The sequence below is a fragment of the Tyto alba genome, unplaced genomic scaffold (genome assembly GCF_018691265.1).
Source record: "Tyto alba isolate M040663 unplaced genomic scaffold, T.alba_DEE_v4.0 Super-Scaffold_6, whole genome shotgun sequence".
Taxonomy (NCBI): domain Eukaryota; kingdom Metazoa; phylum Chordata; class Aves; order Strigiformes; family Tytonidae; genus Tyto; species Tyto alba.
In genome coordinates this window covers 47,631,755-47,658,174 of record NW_024881327.1, presented here as the reverse complement: position 1 = coordinate 47,658,174, position 26,420 = coordinate 47,631,755, and the positions used below count along the sequence as shown (strand labels likewise).

General features: G+C 37.9%; 1 protein-coding gene across 6 annotated transcripts in view; it reads right to left on the bottom strand.

Annotated features, from left to right (window-relative positions):
- Positions 1-748: 748 nt before the first annotated feature.
- Positions 749-26,420, bottom strand: part of FAM53A (family with sequence similarity 53 member A) — a 70,274-nt gene continuing 44,602 nt past the window's right edge. For all 6 annotated transcript variants that reach the window (XM_032987322.2, XM_042807793.1, XM_032987321.1 and 3 more), the window contains one exon: positions 749-1,941. In XM_032987322.2, the coding sequence (XP_032843213.1) occupies positions 1,618-1,941 (324 nt within the window). In that variant the 3' untranslated portion in view covers positions 749-1,617. The remainder of the gene's footprint in view (positions 1,942-26,420) is intronic.

Below are 26,420 nucleotides of genomic sequence, written 5' to 3'. Positions count from 1 at the left end.
TGTATTAACACATCAAGAATGCAGCAAGTCTTTTCAGTGTTCTTGCACCTTACTACGCATGTATACCAGTATCAGTATCATAGATTATTGCCCGTCGTAGCTGTAAAGGAAATAATAGAATTTAGAGCTTCTTACTGGCTACCCAAACTTTTGAAATTTTGTATAGATACTGAGTTATGTAAACTGGTTCAGTAATTAAAAGTCCATTCTCTTTATGATCAAAGGCTGAACCTAATCACGAGGCTGGAGCCTCTGTCATACCTTGCTGCAGCCTTTGTCATATGCCTCAAGATATTTATTTCTTTTTTAATCATATTTCATTAAGTCATTAAGCTGACTTAAAATATGTTGCTGTATTTTGGTCTTATGGCACAAGTTACTGTAGGAGTTGGCTCATTTAATCTAACATGACGCACTGAAATGCCATAATCTAAGCTTCCTCATTTCTATCCAATTTAAAACCATTTTGAGATTAATTTCCCCCTCATTCAGGAAAATCCTGACTGTAGCTGCATTAGTCTTCAATGAATCCAGTATTACATTTCAGATGAGTACACAGTATGTAACCATCACACACACTTTTGGGATCCAGCATGAGTTATTCCCCAGCTCCCCAGACTAACTTGATGTCATTTTTCAGATGATCAGAAATCTGCCTCCCCCCCCAATTCTGCACACAGGTGCCATATTACAGAATCTGCCACAGACTACACATTTTCTACTAGTAAAATTCATAAGCAGACACAAGTGCAAAGCAAAATGTCGTTTTATTTAGTTCAAGGACTATTTTCCTTCTAGTATTGCTGAAGGGATCACCTCCTGGGGAATTGATCATTACAAAGTCCCTGTCTAAAAGTTCAAGTGCTCTTGTTGTACATTCTTTTGAACCACAGAAAACATAATGACCAAGTAGGTGGGCAGCTACTTGCAGTTTTATCCCACCTAAGTTAGCATTGCTTCAGGCTAGAAAACAATTCAAGTAGTAAAATAATGGAAAATGTTAACCTTTAAGGTCACTACCATATTTTGATCAAAAAGTCCTGAATGTATGAAAAGAACATTTGTACACGTTATGAAGACTTTTTTTTTTTTTAACCAGACACTGTCAAAGATGGCAGTTAAGTATTTTGGACCAGTTGCCAACCAGATATTTAAGAGTTCTAGCTGAAGGCTTATTACCAATTTCATTATGCAATTCACTTTTCACATTAAGCTCTTTAACAAAAGCAACATATACCCGCACCAGAATCACTGTAGACAGATTTAGTTTTATAGAATGCCCTTCTGAAAATTCATTTCAAAATAGAGATGCTTTTTCTCCAGAACTGTAAAAGCCATAAAAATGCAAAATATCTGTTAGGAAATTTTTAATCAAAATTATTCCTTAATGTTCAAAATAACATTTAACTTCCTACTTTTTCGTTGTCATCCACATATTGATCAATAGACTAAACAGGTAACAATGGTTCACGTTTTTCCCCCACCTGAAACATTTCTTCTAACACAGGCCCAAGATAGGCAATACAGAGATTCAGGGACATGGATTATGCATGGCAAAGGTAATCCTCTATCATTTTAATTTAGAACAACTCTGATTCTAGCACACAACTTTGAGTCTCAGTTGTTTTCAATCTGCTCTAGGTCCAAGTCCCCACAGTCTAGAGGAAAGATGCCTTCTTCGGTGCTCTCACAATCACTTGTGTCCTCATCACTTTCACATACTGCAGCTGCTTTCTTATAATCCCTTGTTTTGAAGCTACCTTGGCATGACCCATGATGTCTTACTTCATCCAGTTGTTCTTTCATCGGACTGGAACCAGGGGTGATGATGTTCATAAGATCATTTGAGTCACATGGGGATGACACAATTGTCTTCATTTGTGTGTCATCATCATCGTCTTCATAGTCAAGAGAGCAAAGACTTTTGGAATTTTTTAAAGTCTGCAAATAAAAAAACCCAAACATGAATATATTGGCCATTAATGTACAGAAGGAACAGAATAAATTTATTAAAATTCTTGAATGGATTGAGAGTATGTACACACAACCAGAATGTCACATGTTTGAAGTAAGCCTAGAAACAAGGGGCATGAAGGAAGAATGATATTTACTTACTAGACAATGTGGTTTTACACAGATATTTTGCCTGTGCAGATTTCCTTAATTAGAAAAACTACCAGTCCCCCTTTTTATGTAGAAAAATCCAAACCCCTAGCTTTACTCAACTAAACAAGGAACTACAGAAACCCAGTTCAATGTATTAGCTTTCTGGCAAATTCAGAGCATAACATTTGGGTCAAACAGCTACACTGCAGCCTAGTCAACTATTAATTTCTCAAAGTTCCCCAGTGTACAGATAACGTGCCCTTAGGCATCACCTCTTCAAGAGTCTGCAAGTCAACTGGTACATCTGCATAACCTCAAAACAGCAAAAAACCAAGCTTCTACTGAAAGCGTCTTGCTCCAGAGACAACTTTGTCTTATGTTCGGGGAGCATCTGAACAAGAGCTCAGGAATTTGAGCAATTCTATTTAAATGAAAAGTATATTAAAAACAGAGAGGCACTCACCTTTAGACAAAGGAAAAAAAAAAAAAAAAAGAAAACTTCAGTACATGTGCTACCTCTGTCCCTCAGATACAGGAATAAAATGCCTAAGCTCCTCGTGTAACTCTGAGGGAACCTTGACTAGAATCCAGAAGCAGCATCTAAGGAAAAATGTAACTACACAGACAGCAGAACTTATTAAAATCTAAGTGAGAAACTTCTGAATTCTGTCTCATACAAACACACAGTGAGAAAAGGGTGAAATAGTCAAGCCTCCTCGCAGAGGTGGTAAGAGTCAGGAGAATAAAGTTGTGCTAGCCTTCAGCATCTTACCAGTTAAGTGACTCCAGTCTCTCATGCACAAGGCAATTGTTTTCTTACAAGCAGATCCACAGGGAACAAGACTAACTTTCACACTCGTTTTCAGCTTCCTCCCCCAGTTTGTCATTTCTTAAGTATTTTATATTTGTTGATATATTCAGATGAAATAGGAACATTGCAACATTCCCAGTATGCTATATTGCAGATGCTCTCCCAGAGCACTGGATAGTCATTCTGTCTCACCAATGCACATCAGCAGCCACATGAGCAGCGTAAAAAATACACAAAGGTATTGGTAAACAGAACTGGTATCCAACTGGATGCCATCGCTGGTATCTCTCCATTGCTAAGACCCTGCAGCAGTATTCCCCAAACCTACATCACATCACTGTGACACTCTCCACTACTGATCAGAGGTTTGTTCTGCCTGTACCACACACAGCGCTTCTCTTGCTCAAACACTCATATCTTATATTATACATTAGATGATTAGTTAACAAGTCACAGGTTTCAGGCCAAAAGCATCTGTAAGGGATCATCTAGTTTGCTTGGACAGACACAAACAAGACTTCATTTAGGAGCCAATTTATGCAACTCCAAGACCTGCATCCAAAAATCAGTTTTCAGAAAAAAAAAACCCAACTGCCGACCATAGTTCTGTCAGGAGGAATTCAAAATGTGTTAGCTCTGCTTAAAATCCACATCCAATTTTGCATGTGACTATCATCAACAGAATTGATAACCTTGCATGAGCAAAAAGCTTCTGTTTCCAAATTTCACTCCCTTATGAAAACTGTTTTGGTATAAAATACGTTGTGTTTTCAAAACATTTCTATATAGCTCACTTACAGATAATTCAAGTACAAACATTTGAGCTCCATTTTATGACTAAGAGGTGTGAATTTCTCTCATATTTACTTAAAAGCAAAAGAGTATATTTTTGAAGTAGAAAGTGTGAAAGGATATTTTAATCCTAATTCTATCTTATTGCTTTGAAAAAGAACACATTTCCTGTTGTGTATCTCCATATAGGGGACAATATTTTCAGTTCTTTAAATCTTACAGTCGGCACTGGGAAGGAAAGGGATCAAATAAAGGAAAGCTTTGAAAGTTCTGCTTTCAGTGTTTTAGAAAGGAATTCCCGAGTCCCCCTTCAAAATATCTTTTATTCAATTTACTGCTAGAAATTAATCCAACCACACAGCTGTCTTTCTAGAAGGTTTGTGTACATAAATGGAAAATTGCCTGCTAGCTGTACTGTGCTGAAACCACTTGAATGGGAACTTTTAGCCGGTTTCAACACAACAGCAAGTGCATTCAACTGGTTCTTTGTTCACCCCCTTGTTACAACCTCACCAAACTAAAAATAGGTGGATTTATTATCTCACAGCACAATCCCACTTCTTTCACAAAGCAAAAGGTAGAAATTGCAATGCATTCAAGCCCTCTGAACTGCAGCTTTATATGTTACACTGGTACAGTACCACACCTTTCAAGCACAATTGTGCTCAGTGGGGAGCCTGCGAGTACTTGCTCAATGGTCCTCATTTTATAAAGGATGCTGGACTAACAAGACAAAAGAGTCCACAGTTGGCAATGGATAGAACTCAATCAGCTAAAAGTATTCTTTTGTGTGATGGAAAAAAAAAAAGAAAAAAAAAGAAACTCAGAGTTCTAAAAGAAGTGAGGCGATAAAATGTCTGAATATTAAGAAAAAAAACTTTGTACCGAAAACAATGGTGGGGAAGGAAATAAAAGAAATCTCTCTAGACCCTTGCCATACAAAGCAAACAAGAAAGGCCCAGAGTAGCTTGAAAGGAAGCTAATGTCTGTACTCTTTACTAAACCTCCAGTTCAGAAACCCATAATACATCACTTTCCAAATATAAAAAGCAATAAAAAGGTTGTTTTTGTTTTACTAACAAAACTAGAGCATTTGCTACAGTAGTCAAGGGAAAAATAAGTCATTTATGTGCATGAAAACCTAGTGTATAATGGGAGCAGCAGTTCTCATGCTTCTTCCCCATGCCCCCATCATACACCAAGTCCACCCATTTTCCCCCTTGGTTTTGAATGGGGGTGGAAGATACAGCTGCTCCAAAGAGGTGCAGCTGCAGCAGCTGGCACAAAGCAAGGAGCAGAGGAAGCCTGAAACCACCAGAAGCCCTGAGCCCATCCCACTGCTTCTCAGCACTAGTCATCACAACAGGATGGGCTGCTCCTTCAAGACATGGGCTTAGGAAGAGAGGGAGTTCATCAGACTAATTAGACCAGTTATCTGGTTTGCTTTCTGTCCCATCCTGAGACTTTGGCCTACGACTGCACAACGCAAGAGATGCTGCTTTAAGAGATACTGGCACATAGGGTTTATTGACTTAAGGTCTCTACCAGGGATATAAAAGATGTGGGTGATGCAGTGGTTCTCACAATGAGAGAAATCATGGAATTTCCTGGAATTTCAGCAACCAATCCAAGCACAAAACACTGAAGAGGCAGCCCAAGCACAGAGCAACCACACGGCTTTTTCTGTTGCTTCCCTGTACGTAGCCAGTCAACGGAGATGGGGAAGGAGCAAGTTAGATGGGCTGCATTTCTCCCTTTGAGGGCTTCACAGGCCTTTCTTTCACTTCCTGAACTTGTTTCCTACAGATTCGTCAGACTGGCTCAACACCAAATGCCTTTACTGCTGGTAACTCATGCCACAGCTACATTTTAGATGAGAAGTACCACACAGAGCGTGATGCATCTGTATCTCAGGCACTAACCTATCTCCAAAGAGGTTACAGTTTAGCCTCAGCAATAATGAAGCCCAACCATGGTACAAATTCCTTACACCGAAGAGACTTCTTTTAATGAAGCTAAGAGGGAGACTTAAGGAAGGACTCTAAATAATAAAAACAAACTGTCACAAAGGACCGATCCTAAGCAGCTTATTGAATCGTGTTGAAAACTGCCTTCTGAACACACTGTCGTCTGACTGACATCACATACTACCACAAATAGATGTCCACAGCGTCCCCCCCCGTAAAATGAATTTTCACTTCATGAACCTAATGACTTGCATTAGTATCATTACCTGTGACAATTCAAGTTGGAGACATGTACAGTGTTTTTTGTATATCGTTAGAAATGTCAGTTTGTTGTAGATTAAAAAAATTGTCCCATCGCAGTCCTAATCCCTGCACCTTCCACTATGCACAAAGTGAAGAACAGTAAGAAAAATCCTGTGTTTATGTAACAAACTATTAACCTTTCTGTGGAGTAAAGCTTTTTATGTTTGACTGACTTTTCTGTCTTGAATAGCACTGAGCATTTTGTGAACACTTTAGTGTTCACAGATAACCTCAGCTTTAAGAAGTTTGCAGCTGAAAAGAAGTAACTTCATTGGTACAAAGTAGTGCTGACAGGAGGCAAACAATATAGTATTCTTCATAATGTCTATATGCTTGAGGCTTGCTAATACACTCTAGAAGTTAAAAACCGAAGTTAAACGGGAAATAATTTCTCCCTGCTCACATAAGAAATCAGAGGTGTAGAAATACATTAAGTTTTTAAATTTAAGTGTCTAAAAAAATACTTCAGGTCAAAAACCATTGCAGATTTTTAAACTGTGCATTTGAAATAAAACAAAAAAATATTTTATTTTGCCTTGCATTGAGCTACAAACCAAGTAGTCAAAAACATTTCTATTTATGTATTTTGTGGAAACAGTATCAAATCCCTAGAAAATTCCCGACACCTTCATTTGCTAAATCTAATCTCTGATCAAATTCACTCTGGGAATCAAACATGCTGTCCACTTTTTGCACCTCTGTAGTTATCCCTCATTTTCCTGGAAATTTGACATGTATTTTGATATTCAAAATGCAATGTTTACTTCATCATCTGTAACTAGGAAGCAGAAAAAACATGGAATACTGGATATAAATGAGAGCACGCAACCTCTACCGTTGTGCCATGTAATTAGACACTTAACTATAACAACCATTCCTTACATCAGAGACAAAATTTCTGCTGTAGATCCTGTAGTCAAATAAGGTAGATCTCATTTGCAAAGCCAAAGACCTAGTTAAAAATCAATACAAGCTGACATGCAGCTATGACTATGACTAGAAATGAAAGTTGTTCAGTACTTTGTCTCTGTTGTATCTTCAAAGGTTATTTTAAATTTTTTTAGATGTAGGTGCCCAGGAAGATAAATAAACTGACATCAACCCATTTGACACCAGATGCTAAACCACATCATGAAGTAACAGGCTTTCATCTTCCACTAGCAGGTTTCTGGTGTAGTCTACCATGAAAGTTGATCTATTCACTGGCCTAGATTTTTATGCTTATATTCTAAATTGTACCAAAGTATCCTTAGAAGTTTTGTTTATGAGCTGTAAGAACTTGAGATTTAATTTGGCTTTGTATTTAGTGCTAGTAGTTTAAATAAAAAGTACTATTGTTTAATGAAATAGAAATATTTTTAAGTGAAATGCTGAATTTGTCTACACTCATATGCAGGAATACCAGATTGTTCATCATGTGAGATAACTGACAGAAACCACTGGTACAGTTAAAGGTCTACAAATGAGAAAACCAAAATGCACAAAGACTGAGGGAATTGAGGGTCATGCCTGAGCACCACTGCAGTCCACACACATTGGTCACTTGTACTGGTGGGGAGATTCTGGGAACAGACTCACATACTGCAATCTCCAAACCTGTACAGCGGTCTATTTGTTTAGCTGGGAAGCTTTGTAAGACACAATTAAAATCATTGCCATCACACCAAATGCCAGATGTGTGAAGTCACAGGCATGGCAGATCCCAAATACAGCAGGGATTATAACTACCATAGATTAAGTTCAACCTGAACACCTGCGTCCTCCTTGCTCCAAAGTCAGACATAAAAATTATTCATGATAGGCACTCCACATATGAAATAAAATTTCAAATTCAAACTAAGTATCCTCTTCACATCTTTTCCTTGTAGTGGTTTGCAAAGATCACCTAAACTACTGAGGGGGCCCTGTGGATTTTCTCCTCACTGTAGGTATCTTTGTAAGACAAAGAAAAGTTTGTCAGTTTAAAGGTGTTTCTTTAAACTGAATTTAAGCAGACTAAACACTACTGCTGTTTTTCATTCATTCCTTTCTAAATTAAATTTTGGTCAGATAGGGGCAGTTTAGTACAGAGCTAACATATGCTTAGAAGACACTCAGGTGTTGGGGTTTAGCAGTTTCTACAAGTCCAGGGCCATTCATCACAGAGGTTAACTTTTTTGTTTTTAAAAATAAATTGGAAGCTAAGTGAGCTAATGCAGCAGTTAATGTAATACAATCAAGAATACGATTCAACAGCAATACTACCATGAAGTGGGGTGAAGATATATGGCAATCTTCCCCTTGTATAAAAAAAACCCAGGCCAGCATTGAACTGCATTTTAAAAAGTTTACAGTATGGAATTTTAATTAAGATATTAGCATCTTACATTTTCTAATTAACTGAATTTGTGAACTGCAATGTTTTACCTTTCCTCTTTGAGTAAGTATAAATCTTGCAAGATTTTAAGAATGTAGAATGTAATTCTACAAACATCAGGCCTACCTATTTTACCCACATGTAATTAAGCAGAAAAAGTTTCAACTACTCTTCGCACCAGTCTAGCAAGCATAAATACCTACAGATGCTTTGAATTATTCCATTAACTAAAACAGAAGAGGCTCACACAGTACATTTAACTGTTCTGAACTGGCTGATAATCAATATAGTGTCAAAAAAAGTGGAACATAATGACATTTGCTTTGTTCAGCTGAATAATACAGTGCAAGACTTTGGCCAGGGAAAAAGAAGATTAAGCCAAACAAGACAACTACTAGCAGCAGTGTTCGTCTGAAATGCACTGATGCATTAGAACAGAGGTTTCCTCAAAGGGAAAGAAGCACAACAGGAAAAAGAAAAAAAAAAAAAAAAGACTCGAAAGGGCACTGAAATAAAAGGAAGAGTGTGGCCTGGAAGATGGGTTCTAGCTCTGTTCTTGCTCAGGCAGCAGCTGCAGTCTGGGGTATCTCACAGGATCAAAGCAATCGCTTTGCCTTAAGGGAATAACTGTCTTTGCATACCCTCTTCTAGTTATTTTCCTACTCCCTGCTTGATCCTAAGCACGTTGCTATTATGGACAGTGGATTTATCCACCTCATGGATAAACTGAAGAGCTGGACAATGGGAAATTAGGCCTCCACTGTGCTTGAGCTGCACAAGCTTGAGAGGCTTCAGTCTGGCAAATTTGTATCAGCCAACTGCATTAATGAGTGATGGTGTGATGAACAAACAGCTGCACCATTTGTGTTCATACAGAGATGATGAACACATCTGTTTTGTAGTAGAAGGGCACAGAGGGAAACAATGTAAGCACATGCTCTCTCCCAACAGAAATGATTCATGTTTTGCCAGAGTTGTTCCATCTTTTCCGATTCCAGAACTTTTACCTTTCTTTTCAGAAAAGAAACATAGGCTCTGAAAACAAAACAAAAAAAACCCTTAAAATGCATATTACCATCCTCATTAATAGTATGAAATTATTTTATAGCATTCGTTTAAATGATATCTATTTCATACAGATTTCCGAAAGATGCATCTAGTTTTCTGCATTTTACTCTGGGAAATAAGAAAGCACACTCACATCATTAACATGAGCTACACACACATCCCTTCATACGGATACATACTAGACACATATTTCCAAGTTGCTCAGAATGAGCAGTACAAGAAAACTGCTTAACAAGAACATGACTGCTTGCAGTAACATCTCTCAGTATTCAGCATTCAGGAGCCAAAAACAAAGACCACCCTGGGTAGCCAAAGACTTCTAATGCATTATTCCTCTGACAGAGAAATTTAACAGCCTTGCATACTACAATCAGATCTGAAACAAAGTTACCTCCAAACCCAGGAATTTTACCAGGTTTCTAGATTTCTAACTAAACACATTACAAACAAGAAGAGATGCTTTAGCTGCGCTTCCACAAAACTCCTAATAATCAAGTCACATTTTAGTTTTAGTCACATTTTTTAAGTTCACTTTACCATGACAAACTCTGTTCTCAAGTAACAGGGTTTAAGTTGACTGATTATGCACCAGAGTAACACAGGACAGGATTTGACCCTTGTGGCTTCAAAACATGACCATATTGGCTTCATTTCCTGCCATTTATGTGTCATCTATTTTTATAGAGAACTTCTATGCCTGAGCAGTTTAGCCAAGGACTTATTCCTTCATGACTTTGCTATGAGCTGCAAACAATTACTTTCGCAACTGAATCACATATGTACTGATATTTGCAGAGTACCCCATGTACCAACTTCTCTTAAAATTCCAGCATGTTCTTTCTCTTTTTCATCCTCAGGTCAAATATGAAGTTGATATGATGGGTCAAATTTAGAAGAAATTAGAGAAGTAAACTCCAAATCCTGATTCTAAGGCTGCCCTCATTAGCTACTGACAGATGTCAGCCTCACCTATATTATTGGGTTATGCTGGCACTCCATCATAACTAGCATTTTAAGGGATTCTATAATTGGGCCATAAAGTTCACTTCTGCCAGGGAAGGGGGATGGGAGAGAAAGGGAAACACGACCTCAGCTTGGGAACAGTTTCCCCTTCTTCAGACCAATTTTCCACTACAGAAATACTTATCCAAAACAAAGCCCTAAGATGTTGTTATGCAAGTGCACACAGGCACGCATGGGTATATACACATGCAGACAAAGTACAAGTGCTTTTATGAATCTTTTGCTCAATGCAAAAAACACAATTTAACAATAAATTCTTGTAGGATCATTAATTCGAACTGTAGGTGGACTCTCACCACTAATTATTTCCAGAGACAAGTTAGGTTTAACACAACACATTTGTTTAAAAAGAACAGAATTAGCACTGTTCACCTTCAATCTCTGATATGTGTACTGCATTTTTCTAGCTTAATATCTGATTTTGGACCATTCTGAATATTTCTGAAACTATGTGGCTCAAAGTGTTCTTGACATCAAGCAGCAAGCCTACTATATATTTTTAATACTGAGTCAACTTGTGCTAGAATTTGATAAATACAATTTGGACAAGTTTGAACCAATAAAAAAACCACCAAAGCTGACAACACTTCAGCAGTTGATGCTCAATGTGTTTTTTTTTTAAAAAGGTTAAGTCAGGAAACTATATATGTGGTTCTTTATCCTTCAGCTACACCAAAAAACAATACACATTTTAAAATACCTCATACCAAGTTAGAATAGAAGTATAAACAACTTCTGTGTAAGACAGTCAACATTCAAAATCCTAAAGCACTGTGGTAACACTAAAACTGAGCTCTACTCCTCATTTTATGGCCAACTTCAGTTTTCCTCTATTTTATAATAAAAATCAGAGTTTGCATGAAAAAGCTATATATTCAAGTATTACACACACTTTCTTTTAAAGACTGAAATTTGTTTATACTACCACAACTTGGAAGTTTCCTAGCATACCATAAAAGCCTTTGAAGTTTTAGTCTCATGGTTACTACTTCAATAGAAACTGAAATTAGGAAACTTGTCAGAAGTCTCATTCATTTAAAATTCAATCTCTGGTAATACTTAAGTTTTACTTCAGAAGCACATGTCATCAGCAGCATATAAAGAACTGAGTTCTTTCAAGTATATGAACAGATCAGCTATTTGATTATCTGCAGCTAACTAACACCAAACCATCACCTCCCAGATCACTTACACAGAAGACATCTGCTTATAAGTGTACTCCATTAAAAGTTGCATCTAACAACAACTTAAGAGAACCCCCACAAACTTCTTTTCAGTTTGTATATACCTGAAAAAGAACACGTAAACAAGTCAGTATTTCCTATCCTAATGGAGGAACAAACTGACATTACTAACTGATGTAGACAAATTCAAATCAGTTCGTTTTCACATGCTTGAGATCTGTTCTGCTTTTCCTCACACCTACAGTATATACATGAAGCAGGAACTGATCTGTGCAATGCAAGACTAACAAAAAAAGACAAAGTGACAGTTAAACTTAAGACTTTCCAAAGTAATTTTAATAAACATCTCTGTAGAGGAAAACCTCAGGTTTTCCAATTTGATTTGGGTCTCTCTCAGAAGATGATGCATCAAGTCAGAAACTGACTGTCAAAAAGCAAGGGAAGTTTCACAGCAGATAATATTCAGAGTATGAAAGACCAAAGCCTAGTTTCAGAATTAAAAGAGTTCTTCCAATCTGGTACTATAAAGATGCACTAATCTATTAATTTGATTACCGTGTTATTATAAGAATACTGAATATTAAGGTAATTTTGGGAGAGGGGGGTTCTCTTAAGTTAAACTCAAAGTGGTGTAACTCAATTTCTAATGAACTTTTTAAAATTAAATTGGGATTTATTTTTTTGCCAAGAGATCTGGAAAACAGTTCCTGTATCAATGATTAAACACTACTCAACTCTTCTGCTGCCACCATCTCTTGCCATTTAGAGCAAGGAAAAAACCCATTCCCCCACCACCTGCCAAAACCCAGATGGTAAAACCTGAGAAAAGTGCTCTCACCTCTCTTTAAACCCTCTGGTGTAGCTTAGGCACATTAACTATAAGTACCCTATATATAACATTGAACCATAGCTCTTAACTCAATATTGTATTGTATTCCAAACAACATCACCAATAATTTCAGTATAATCCAATTTTATGACAGGCTAAGTAATAATTAAAAAAGAAAATATCCACAGCTGGCTGAAACCTGGCTTTTGAGTTAATAGATGGCCCCTTTTCTCATAATGTCAAATGCAGCTGGTCTGGTACTCATTAGCTCTTTCAACAACCAGTACTTACTTGTACATACAGGAACTTGCCAGAAAGGAAAAGCAAATCTGCAGCAGATATTAAGCGGCTGCCTCCTCCTCTTATTAGCACATTGCTTACAGAAAAGTACCATACACATACAAAGCTAGTTTCAGGTATGACAAAGCAACACAGTGCTGAACAGCTCTGAGAAGCTTCAGCCATTTGCAAGACATTTGTTACAAAGCATCATTTACAGCACAGGGGAGAAAAAACTCTCTATCCTTAATGAGATTTCCTTTCCTTCACTATCCTCAAGACACACTCCCTTGCTGTCAGAGCACACAGAACCTCCAGCACAAGGGCTCAGTTCATTACATGCCATTTCAGGCCTAATTTCACATTGTGACCCACTCTGCTGATGCAAAGAAAGCAAAACGCCAGATGCTCTCTGTGCCTGCTACCTCAGTAGCATTTCATTCACTAGTCCAAAAAAATTCCAGGCATCCATTCAAAACCAAGTACCCCCAGCCTGGTCTGTCCTGTCACAGGACAAAGTGCTGGCTTGTCTTCAGCTCACTTTTGATGCTTGCCTATCATCTCTCAGCCCAGCCTACTCCTATCTCCTTTCCTTCTTCCCAAGCCTGCTGGAATTTGAACTTTAAATGGACGCCCTCCGTGGCAACAATAGATAAAAAAGGAGCCTTTGATTGTTCATGCGTTGCAGAAAAGAAAGGAGGAGATTCATCCTGGCTGCGACCTAGCAGGAACTCATCAAGCACGGCTCCCCTTCCATTGCAATGGGATGCCTTAGCCTATAGCTACTCATTCAAGCTCCCTGCATCTATGTTTCCATTCAAAGAGGATGAATTCTTCAGGTTTCCCCTGTTAAGGAATTAAATGTTGATCCTATGAATGAAGGGCAACACCAAGCTTGGAAAGCTGCCAAAAGGTTCTGTAACACTCGGCAGTTTGGATTTAGTTCAGTACTTATTGATAACTAGCAGGATTTATAGCTGCATTATTTATAAGAAAAAAAATCAGAGCCATATTTAGACCTTGGTAATAAACTATTTTTAGCACCATCTGTTTTCCTAGTTTGTTCCCTTGCTTAGGCAAGAGCATTCTTTTACCCAGTTCCCTGTTCCTTGCCCATTTAAAAGACTCCACAGAGCCTAAACCAAAGCACAAGTAAGGATCATGCTGAATATTGACTGTGCAGTAGTCTTCCTAATCATGTTTTGGGAACGAAAACTGCTAAGGACAGTCTCAGGCTAATGCAACAGTGTATGTTGTCTTCAGTTACAAAACTGAGCAGAAGGTTACTATCTGGAAAGAAACAACTGATCATTAAATTCATTAGCCACCTGAAAAGTGCTCAGACTCCTGGTAGTGCTTTTCTGGGCAACAGTTGCCAAGCTTCGCCCTCATTAAAGCCATAGATATTTTGTCACAAGTACATTCTGCCAGGCCAGGATGCTGTTGGGGGGGGAAGACACAAATCATAAGCAGCTGCTGCAGGCACCTTGCCTCTGCAAGATGAGGTGTTTCAAGCTGTAGCTGCCACCCAGTCACAAAAGCTCCCCCAAACCTCAAATTACCTCTTCAAGATTACGTTTACACTCTGCTTTTAGTATGGGACACGACACTGGTGGCCTCTGCAGCACAAGAGGGACAGAGTGACAGAGCTGCCAGTTTCTTGAACTGCAAGAGGCAGCTTTGGGTACTTGCAAACTGATAAAGTCCTCAGAAATGCACGTGATAGAAGCAATATATTCAACTTATCTTCCTGGCTCACAAAAGCTTCCTTTTTACCTAAAGTAGTAGCACAAGTATTTGAAAGCTTTACTGTTAATTGTGTCGCATTAAGAAACATTACTTTAGAGTAAGGCAAAAAAGTAATTGAAAATATGAGGTCATGGAGTTCTTACTCTTTGAAAAGGGCAGTGGCAGTAAGGGTTGCAAGCTGATTTACTAGTGTTTGCAGCACAAGCCAAGCATTCCTTGGAAGTAGAAGAAATGCAGCAAAAACCAAGAGTAAGTCCCAGCATGGAGCACATAGGCCAAAATTAAATTCTACAAATGCATAACAGACAAAGATAGAGGCATTATAATGGATTCCAACAAACAGTCCAGAGGACTTTGAAGCTTTCAAGCAATTAGTATTATTGATTAATATACCATTCATTTGGCACTGGCACTGTGACAATTTTAGAGTGTGAAGGAAGTGTAACAGTGCTGTCCAACTAGCAGCCCTTGGGACGCTTCCTTCCACTCTACCAATTTTTTCAGTGAAGAAAACAGGGCACAGCTCTTCTAACAGCAAGTACAACAAACTGCCAGGTGGATGGAAGGGCTCCTTGGCGGTGTGTTACAGATTCAGGCCATTCCCAGGATCAGAGCCAGGATGCTGAAGTCTGCTCCCGGTGTGAAGAATCTCCACACACCCTGGAAGCAACCGCTGTGCCCCATCTGCCAGACAAAGCTCAGGGGCTGCCACCAACCGATGTGCTGAGAGGTCTGTCCCTCTCCAGGGGAAAAAGCTCAAAATCTCAGCTACTTTGACAGGACACATTTCAAAGGACAGTCTGCCTCAACCGAGAGGAGTACAATAAAAGCTCTTCAATGGAGAGAATCAGAGTCTGCAGTATTTTCAGTGGCCATATAAAGCACATGGACAAAAGCCAACATATACAGTAACTGTCACAGTAAATTTAAGAGCGATTGCCTAGTATGTTTAAGAGTAAAAACTAAGCTTGCAACTTGCAGTTCAATTCCCTAAGGCTGTTGCATAATCTGCAAATACATTACACAACATGAGAACAAATTAATACTGGTGATTAACCAGGAATGTAATTGGAGGATCTGGAAGTCTTCAAAATGCAGCTTGTTGCAAGCATTGTACCAAAGCGTCTAACTTTCAGGTGGTCAAGGATGATCGCTTTTTTTGCGCTATCATCTTACATACATGCATGCAATTTTACACGGATTTGGAATGTGTAACCTACCTTACTCCTTTTACAAAGGTTTATACCTGACTAGCTAGCACATACACATATTTAATATGATTATGCATTAAGACAGGACTATTGGGACACATGAACTAGTCTCAAAGCAACTGAAGAAGATGATGGCAAAAAGAGCCAGGATAAGGCATGTTAGGATCTGCCTATCCATCCTTCCCTAACATACCAGATGGTCATGGAAAGACAAGTTATCTGTCCTTAAAAATCAGTGATCAAAGAAAGGACTTTGTGATTAACTCAAGTCCATATACCCGTTTGAGAGATGGCTGGATGCCAGTGAAGGGAACTGGGGCAAGTCAGAAGTCTGTACAAACTATTTATATCCTAATCCATAGCAATCTCTCCCTTCCACCCCAGTGCCTGGAAAGGGCCTAAGCAATTGTGATCTGCAACTCCTACACTGAAACCCTTTCTCAGTCAATATTCTTACATAGCAAGTCTACATTAAAGTGATCTACATCTGGTCCTAGTTGTATCAAATCATATATTGGCAAAAATCAGAAGTCATTAGGTGATTCTCAATTTATCCTAGTTAAGTAGCTATTAACTTATCAGTGAAGTCTGAGTTTATCTTCAACCCCCGATTTTAAAAATAGTGCTCCAGAATCATCAAGGTAGTTTTATCTAAGAATGTGACTTTTAAAAATGCTTATACAATAGAAGTAATTAATCTCAAATTTCTTATTGCTACTTAGCATTCAGCAATATGCTTCCATGTCAAGGCCTCCAAAAGCAGAACACAGGGGAAAAGGTACAGATTCTTTTATATGTATAAAAATGTATTTATATATGTGCTCTTTAAACAGCCACAAACAAATCACTGTCTCCTAAAGTTTATGAAAATAAACATATCAATACTAGCTTACAAGATCACTTATATTAAGTTGTTCCATGTTAACTCCTCCCAATTTGGAGTTTTATCACCCTTGATAAAATGTCTCTGCTAGGAACGTGACATGTACACAAACTTCCTTGACCATTTCCAGTAGCTCACCATTTTCTGTAATTGGTGTATTTTCACAAGAACATACTGGCTTATGTCCACTACAAATGTTTGGAGGCCATTTGAACAAGTTTGTGTAATGCGTTACTCAAGCTAAAGGTGGGATTCAAAGTCTGTAGTTGTTAAGTGGCTGCATACTTCCAGTATCACAAGTGTGCATTTAAATAAGGACTCCTCCTACCCTCCTTAAACAGTCAAGAGTACGACAGCCTTACTAGATCTAAGTACCATGAAGTTTAACCAAACTGTTTTTGAATCAGACTGTATTACTATGAGACACAACAAAAATGTGTAACAAAAACATTACACTTGACATCCAGGTACCCTGTTGGCTCAATGCGTTCATTTCTTAGAACATCTGAATTTTCTGCTGTCTACTCGTTCAGGGAGAGGACACCTCCTGCAGAGATCAAACACCACAGTGAAGAAGTAAGCTAACCTGAATTTGGAACACTTTTTTTTTTCAGGGATAAGGTAGCAACCAAATAGTTTGGATGTAAGTGAAGAATTTAATAGCTCCTCAAAAAAGATGGGGATCAGTTAAGTTCTTTCCAGTATACTCAAGACACTTAAGATCATTAATCACTACTTAACTGCCTAGGGTCTATGCTTTCTGCAGTTAAAGTAGCTTGGGCTCAGTAGCAGAGAGGACAAAATTCTTACTTCTTCACAGTTATTTGAACTCTCCAGGAGGTGTATCCTCTCCCTAGAAGAGGGGACAGCAGAAGGAGCTCAGTTATTTTAGAATATGAATAGCAGAAGATAGCATCTGTCAATACAGAGTGCATATATTCTTTAGTTATAAATTTGAGGTGAGTCTAGAAGTTAAAACACAGACCACTGCAAAGTTAAGTATTTCTGTATCACATTAAATACCATTAATCCATTCCTACTCACCTAACTTAGTACACAACACAGTCACAAAGTACTTAAATCTAACAAGCTTAAGAGCCATTTACCAACACAACTGCACAACTGCATGTCCTGAAAACACATCTTCCCGTGCCAACTACATGAACTTTACAAAATTAGAAAAAGCAGGGTTTTTGCTCTGGGACATGCAACTTTAACAAGCCTTGGAAATTCAACTTAAGCTGATTTCTGGTCCTATAGTAACACACACGCAAGTTACAAGGGCTACCCTATCCAAATAATATTTTAAAATGCTTAATACAATGGCCATTATGCATTGAGCTATTACAGCAGAATACTATCAATCTGAATACCTGAAGTCCATATTTTGATTCAGGTAAGTGTCCTTAAAACAAGTATGGTGAATAACATTCTCAAAAAAACAGGCTTAGGCAAGCTATTACACAGAAGTAAACTCGAATTAAAGCTGAAAGGAGGGAAGAGGAAAAACCACAGACTAAATTTGCATTTTAAAGAATTAGAGCACATCAGGAGTCTTGGACTTTGAATCAATTTTATTATTGTGCACTAATGAAGAATTTCCAGTGAGGATCTATGTTGACTATGCTTCAAGCACATTTGATTTCTGCCACTCTAAGCACACACTATAGCAGTTACAAACAGCCTTGAAACTCTACAAAATAGGACATGACAGTTAAGCCACAAAGCACCTGTCATAAGCGTCTCAAGATCTTTCATACTACTTGTACATCATAACACTACTTCGTATCACTTAATTATTTTTAACCTACTCTTTCAAATTAAATACTCCTATAACATACATCTTTTTAAAAGGAGAAGTTTTAACACAGTAGCTGAAATTGAGTTGCTCAGCATTAGCTTAAGTTTAGAAAAATTTTACTCCTGCTGAACAATTTACACCACAGTATTCTCATTCAAATACTGCAAAGATTGTGAAGTTCTCCTGCTTCTTACTGTTATCATTCATTAGTCTAGAGGACAGCTAAAGTACATACTGATCAATATAAAATGCCGATATAGTTAAAATATAACTAGACAAAGGAAAAAGAACAGCTTCATACAGTATCAACAGCCTAGCCTGGAGAATACCTGAAATCTGCAAAACCCTTTCCCAGAAGGACAGTACCTTTGCAGGGCTTAAATTGCTCAACCCCTAGTCTTAAAGACTCTATTAAATTCCGTGTTCATAAAACGCATAAGTGTAATTGGTGGCCCAAGCAATCACATATGGAGTTTGAGTTGTGTCAGACTAGTCCACCTCTTGCATGAAAAAAGGGGACATGGAGGCTATATGCCTTCTAGTTTTACTATTCAGGCAAGGCTGAAGCAAAGAAGTTTCTTTAGCAGGTCAGAAGCTAGAAACAAATATTAATGAGCGTGGTATTGATGCCTCGGATACGTACATCCTTCCTGGGTAAGGACAAGGTGGAATGAGACTCACACCAATGACCCACAGCAGACACCAGTGACTTCACTGACGTCCTACAGCATCCAGAAGTTGGGACAGTGAGCCAGACCCCAGTACTGATGCGGACCTGAGTATCTACCAAAGTCTGAGATCTACCATTCCTCCCTCCCCTTACACTGACATGGGTGGCATGTTCTTTTCCTACTGCACTGAATCCTGTGGAAGCACCATCATGTCCTTTTGGAAATAAAGTAAAATCTAATACTTTTTGCTGATAAAGGCAGTTACACACAAGTTTTTGTGTGATATTTCTGATTAGGTTAATGTAATGATACTTGGAGCGCGGGGGTATTTTAAGTACTGAAAGAAGTTAATTTTCAAATAGGCCTCCAAAATATAACTTATTTTATCCCATTGCTTCATGAAAACAGACCCACCTTTGTGCTAGAGATACTTTACTTTCAACCATTTTTTTTTTTGGCACCCCTCTGAGATGTTAAGACATACTCCTCCGTTTTTAGAGGAAAATGGACATCACTAAGGGCTTGAACCTACACAGGAAGAACTGATCAAAATGGTTGAACAGGAAAAAGGCACTGTCTGCATTCAGCTATTCTACAGTAGTCATTGTTCTTCAAAACTCACACCCTTCCTCACTCGGTAACTGTGCTACATAGGCAAGTCTCAGCTTGCCTCATTCGTATATATGTGGGGCCATGCTACAACTTGTCCACTTAAAATAATAGGTTGTCAAACATAGTATGATCGGGGAAAACACATTTTAAAAGATCAAGTTTCCTTTGGTGATACTGCAAAGTCATTCATGTGAAAGAGTGTTAGTGATGTTTTCAAATTAAAACCAGAGGGTGTTTCCCTACTACAGGAGAAAGGTTTCTGACAGTCTAAAGATATCCTTCATCAATTTGTCCAGTATACCTTGCAATAATTAAGCACAATGCAATTAAACACAAGTTCAGTTCAGATGAGTTCACTTACTTGCATGCAGCTATAAGTAATAGTCCCAGGCCAGAGGAAGACAAATTTGTCAAAGCTGCAAAAAGTTAAGTAAATTGATCCTCCCTCCTTTCTCAGTTTCTGAAGTATTTTGCATTTTTGCTTCACCCAACATCCTTCTTTATAACGCCCAGAAAAGAGGATTACAGATCAAAAAAATAAAATTAACCGGCAAGATGATTAGCTCTACAGTGTTTTAGTTATATTTAAAAACCTATTCATTGAAATTATGTTTTAGTTTAGATCAGTTTATCAATTTTTATACATAATTTGAGCACTTTAGTACTTAAAGATTTGCTTGAAGCTCACCACATTAATAATGAAGTTATCAGCACACCGAACTCTTGTGTTGGCTGCTTAGTATGCAGCTGGAGCAAGCAGAAACAGTTCCATCTTAAGAACTGAGGATGTCTTTGCTGTTTTCTCAAAGCTGTGTGCAGGCAGTTAAAAAACTGTAAGTACTATTAAGCAAATGTCCAGATGGATGGAACAGTCATTTCAAAGGGCACTAAATGAGCTAAGCTAATTTATTTTTTTTAATTACTGCAAGTTCAAGATCCTTAAAAAGGCTGTTAGGTAGATGAAGTGTGTCATATACCAGTACTGCAACTTAAAAAGAACAAATTAATGGAAAGATACCCAGGCTTACATTTCATACAGGGTGCTGCAGTTGAGACAACAATAGTTGGGCCAAGACAAGCTCTTCACAATTTTGCAGTTTTACTGTTAAAAGCCAAAGTACTAGTTTAGCCATTATAGGTTTATCGAAGATACACTGTCAGCCAGATACATCTATTGACCTGGCAAAATTAAGCTTAATACAGAAAAATATATCTACTACTTATAATTTCTAGTACAAGTCATCAATGGGATATTTCATTACAGACTACCTTCTCTTGCACTTCAGAGTTAAGAACTCCTGTTCAGGAGATGCATTTTGTTCTCCATCACTTCATTATTACAACAGACCTAATCTCTAAGGTATCACCTTATTTGCTAGTTAATGCAAATATTTACTTGAACTATTTAATTGCATATTTAAACTAGACAAGTGATGCCTGATCAAAGTATTTTCCTGAAAGTCAGATACACAATGTAGCAGATGTGTTCATGTGGCAAAGCAACCTCAAAATTTATGGTGTGACAGCCATGACATCAGCTAGTCCTCTAGAAAAAAGCTGCAACACGTTCCAGTACCAAAATAACACGTACAAACTCTAACTGCTGCCCAAGTACAAGCAGTATCTTTCCCCCCAAACTGATACCTTTAATCTTGATCTCTGAAGAGCAAATTTTAAAACAGCTCCTTCTGTTACACATAAAAAGGAATCAGATTAGAGAATTATTCAAGTAACACTTCTTTGGTCTCTGCTTGCACAGAAGAGTAGAGAATTCCCAACATCTAGATATTTTATCTAGACTAGCAAGGTTTGAAAGAACTTTAGTCTCATTTACTCCTCTTCATTTTCTTTTATATAGACTTGCCTGGCAATGATCTTATCAACTTCTGCCATAAAGAACATTAATAAAATTAATCTTTTAATTCAAAATGCACAGTAAGAACCTAATTTATCTGACCACTTGATTATTGGGAAATCCCCAGATGGATTTCAGAAACACTCAAAAGCCTAACCAATGGACTGCACACTAGCACTGGGTGTCCTTCCTGCTGCTCTCTCCCTTCCACCACACCAAAAGCCCCCAAACTTTAGAGGCCTTCTTGATACTATCTACTTCCAGATAAGTCTTCTAAAATATTGAAAAGATTCCCCTTTTTTTGCAAACTTAAACCATTCTCATTTTAAAATGGAAATTCCCTCACACTTACACATAAGCTTTCACCCTCATAATTTTAGCAACAAAAACTCATTTCATATCAGGACTGCAGCTGCATTTATTGTAACCCGATTTTACTCTTTCACCAAAAATCCACAGCAGTCATTTGTATCTAAGACTATTTTAGTGTTAGTTTGAAGCACCTTATTTTCTCCAATATGTTTATATACTACACTGAATTCAAAAACCCCACAAAAGATGAGTGTTCTGCACTAATCCAGATAGAATGTAAGACCTCCTTTATCTTCTTTCTGTGTGTACTGATCTCACAGGAAGTTTCTTGGGTGGAGACAAAGTTTTAAAAAGCCTCTGAATTGTATCTGAATTACTAGTACTAGTGCAGTTTTCTTGCACATGCCCATTTCTACCGTCCAAAGAAACAGACCTAAACCAGAATATGGTTCCAGAGAAAAACCTCAGCCTTGGCACATCTTCAGCCCCTGAGAGCCGAAGAGATCACACATCCTGCGCAACACTGCAATTAACTGGAACTCTTAACATATTCTATTTACCCTTGTTGACATAATCAAAACAGAATAAAACACTTTTCCATAAGCAAGATAGGCAAGGCAGCTAAAAGACCAGACTTCAGTCCAAGGGGGCCCATAACAACGGCATGACAGTTAGTCTTGGAAGTTATGCCTTATCCCAAAAGGAAAAGGGTTAGTTCTTCAAAACTATGCTATGACATACTGCTGGGCATATAAAGTCAAGATATAGTCTGTATTAAAAGACCTAATAGCAACAAACCTGAGCTGCCTACAAAGTAGTAAACTAAGCATTGAACATCAATTGCTTACTCTACAAAAGCATGTAGGAAAACAAGTCCAGCAAAGGATAATTGGTTCTTAAATATTCTCCTCAACATCCATCCAGTGGGTCACCATAATCAGATAGTTCTAGTTGTATGTACTTAACAGCACTTGCATGTTTACTTCAGGTGTGGCAGACAAACCTGCTCTCAACTCTTATGCTATTCACCTCAATGACCAGCTGAAACATCATGTACTACAGACACAATGCAGCAATACCAAGAACCTCATATAGAAGTGAGATGTAATCAACATACAGAACAACTGCACAATAACAGAGGTGCCCATCTATAGATGATGCATCTGAAGAGTGGATAAAAAGGGAAAAATGTCCAAAGTACATTATACTAATGCACTTCACTAAAGTTGAGTAGCATCACATAAGGGAACACTGGAATATTCAAGAACTTGATTGAAATTCTATCACGGGCACATTTATAGAAAAGCACAAGGTCACACTATCAAACTGCATCATGAGGAATTCATCAGTTGGAAGGGTCAGAGCAGGACAAGAAAAACAAGTGACTGCAGTCACCAACACAATACATCCATAAAAGGAGACAGAATGAAATAAAAGCAGACCCAAACCAGAAGGAAATTGTCATGTTTTAAGAAAGTAGTTGGAGGTAGGAACAGTTCACAGAAAGGCTACTTCAGAAGAGCCTGGTTTACTTAGTATGGGGAAAAGAACAATCAGCAATAACTGCTCTCTAAATGTGCATACTGCAGAAGGATCAATTGGAAAGGAAGGGCTAAAGAACCAGCTCCAGAGAAAGAACACTTTCACATAAGGACAAGTGATATAATCAGCCATGAATAAATTTAAGGCATTGCTCTCACAACCTTATATCAGAAAACCAGTGGGAAGAATAAGACAACCATGGTGGGAATGAACAATAAAATCCAGTTTCAGTTAAAACTCATGTTAAGTGGTCCTTACATGCTAATCTTAAATAAAAACAAAACACATCAACTTCTGCTTTATTCACTTGACTTTTGCAGTAAGTTGAAGCCTAGGAACATGTGTAGTCTCTTTCAACAGCAGACTTAAGCTTGGCTATATATCTGACAGCTATTACTTTCTGGAGATTTTGATGTTTCTGCAGTATTTAAGCTTAACTAAAAAGGTTGCGGAAGAGAAACTAGTAGGGTGGGGAGTGTTACACAAGAACAAGCTTATCAAATCTCAGAATATATTTTAATAGATCACAAAGAAAATATTTTGAACATAAATTGGCCAGTGAAGGGTGAAAGCAGCCTAGTACAAAATAAAATATGTTGAGAACTGTATCTTAAATACAGTAAAATAACAAGAAACCAACATTTAAACAGCCTTTGTGACAGACTAGCACTTCTAGTAAATATTTCATTTTAGAAAAAATATGAATGGAATAATTTATAAGAGAGACCTGTCCCAAGTTCTCTTCAACTGTATGGAATACAGCAAGAGGAAAAAAACCCAGTAACTTAAATAACTAGAAACTAGTGTGTTTGGTTGATCAACAAGCTTCTTAAAGAAAACAAAATGTACCAGAAAACACAAAGGGAAAAAAGGCATCACTAATAGTCATTCATGCATAGCCAACTTGGAGAAACAGTCCAGAGTATCTTGCTTTTTGGTTTTCAGAGTTTTAACACCTAAAATTTAAATTGGAGAAGTAAACCCCAGACACTCCAATTTACCTTTTTCAAAAAACAAAACAACAACAACAAAAAAAACCCCAAAACAAACAAACAAAAAAAAACAACAAAAAAAACCCAAACAAACCACAAAACCTTTTCAACAAATCAGTGATACTCAAGTCCTTTACCCTAATTGTTAGGGAAAGGTACATCATCCTATGCCCTACTCTGTGTTCACAAAAGCTTTTTCAGATGGAGGGGAAAAAAAAAAAAAAAAAAAAAAAAAAAAAAATCAAGCTAGGTATGAATCACATTAAAGAATTTAAATATGACTGATCTGGAATTGACATGTAGAAGGGTAAGGAGCTTTAATGCCAAAGGAGCATTCATAGTTCACTAGCAGTTCCACAGAGGTTTGTTCTTACTGATTAGAGAGTATTACAAATATGACTTTGCTAAAAATGCATTTCAACATCCTGCCATTCCTCTTAATTTCCTTCTCTGTAATACTCAGCTTTACAGTTTCCAAGCATGAACACAAAGGATCAAGTTATTTCTGCTGCAACTTGAACAAAAAACTACTAATATGCATTACAAACTGTATTATCATAAAACTGAACTTGACCACCACTCTGAATGGATATACATCAAATGTTCCCCCATGGAAGGCACATTATGAAGACTGTTTTGCAATAAGGGAAGGACTTTACCACAACAGAAGAAAAAAAAAAAATTAGTACAACAGCAGCTAAAACAGCCAAGCATTGTTGTTTGGAATATTTCCCGTAAGATATCAAAGCAAAAAAATGTTGTCCTTTTTTTAAATAAACACAGGAGAAATTCAGTTTCCCAAACCTGTCACTCGTTATGCTCTGCAGACAGTATGTTGCAGCACTAGTTTGAATGTCTTTCCTATTTAGGTCACAGTTCCTGCTTCTCCCACAAGTTTGTGATACTCTGACTGGGACAGAGAAACACCTCATCATGACGCTATTAGCCACAGTAAAAGTAGCAATTTATTGATTTTTGCTTTGTATGACTAGCAACTACTTTCATCACTACTCAGGAGAACAAGAGTCTGAACTGAAGTTATTTCAGAGGTTCATGAGGAACTCTAAAGGTAGAAGATCCAGAATGTATCAGTAGACTCGTTACCTGAAGAAGCAGCACCAAATGTACTTAAAAAGATATTTGAAACCGGAGGCCATCTCAAGAACATCAATATTACAAACAGTGCTGCTCAAGGAAATAATAATTGAAAGAGACAGGCATTGAGAGCTATTCATAGACCCAGAGCATAAACTAAAAAGGCTGCAGAGGACAGATTCCTTCCTTCCCGCCTCAAATGCCAGCACCCCCTCCTGAAGTACAAAAGTATGCTTTTTTTAACCCATAGCTTTAAGGCACTAACTGCCAGATTGTCAAACGGCTGACAGTGGTAAAGAAAAGAAGATATCCCCAAATTCTGTTTGCGAACATAACTTTTTGAAAGTTTTTACCCTTTTGCAACCATCATCTAGTTGCTGACTTTTCCATACATCCTACTTGTGAGACTTGTATCATGGCTCCCCAGAGGTCTTTGTATTTTTCAGAATATGCACTGAGACAGAAGAAGCCAGAAGCATGCTAAATGGATTACAATTTAATACGGTAACGTTAAAGATTCAGAACCACAGTCATTGTGGAAATAGGTTCACTAAAAAAAATACAAGACATAACGAATGCTGTTTCAAGAAATGATTATCACATTTCAATCCAGATAATCACATTTGAGCTAATTTGGATACCGGAAAGATGACCCTTTTGTTACAACAGTTGTGTCCAGGAGGGAATTGTGAACTCCCTCAACATCCTCATGCACGTGGCTTCACAGATGCTTGACAGTCTCAGGCCTGGCCCTCAGACACGCTACAACTACACTTGAGCCATCCAGCAAATGTCAGGGTCACAAGATTCCAAGCTTAACTAGTCAGGGAACATTTCAGTAATTTGCATAAGGCAGCTTCCACAGTAGTCCAAGATGATTTCAGTGTATGTATATAGGAACCACAGATACTACCATCAGTTGGTTGTGCTACCACACAGAAGAGGATCAAAGAGAACTCAGTTCTACTGGACCTTTCTG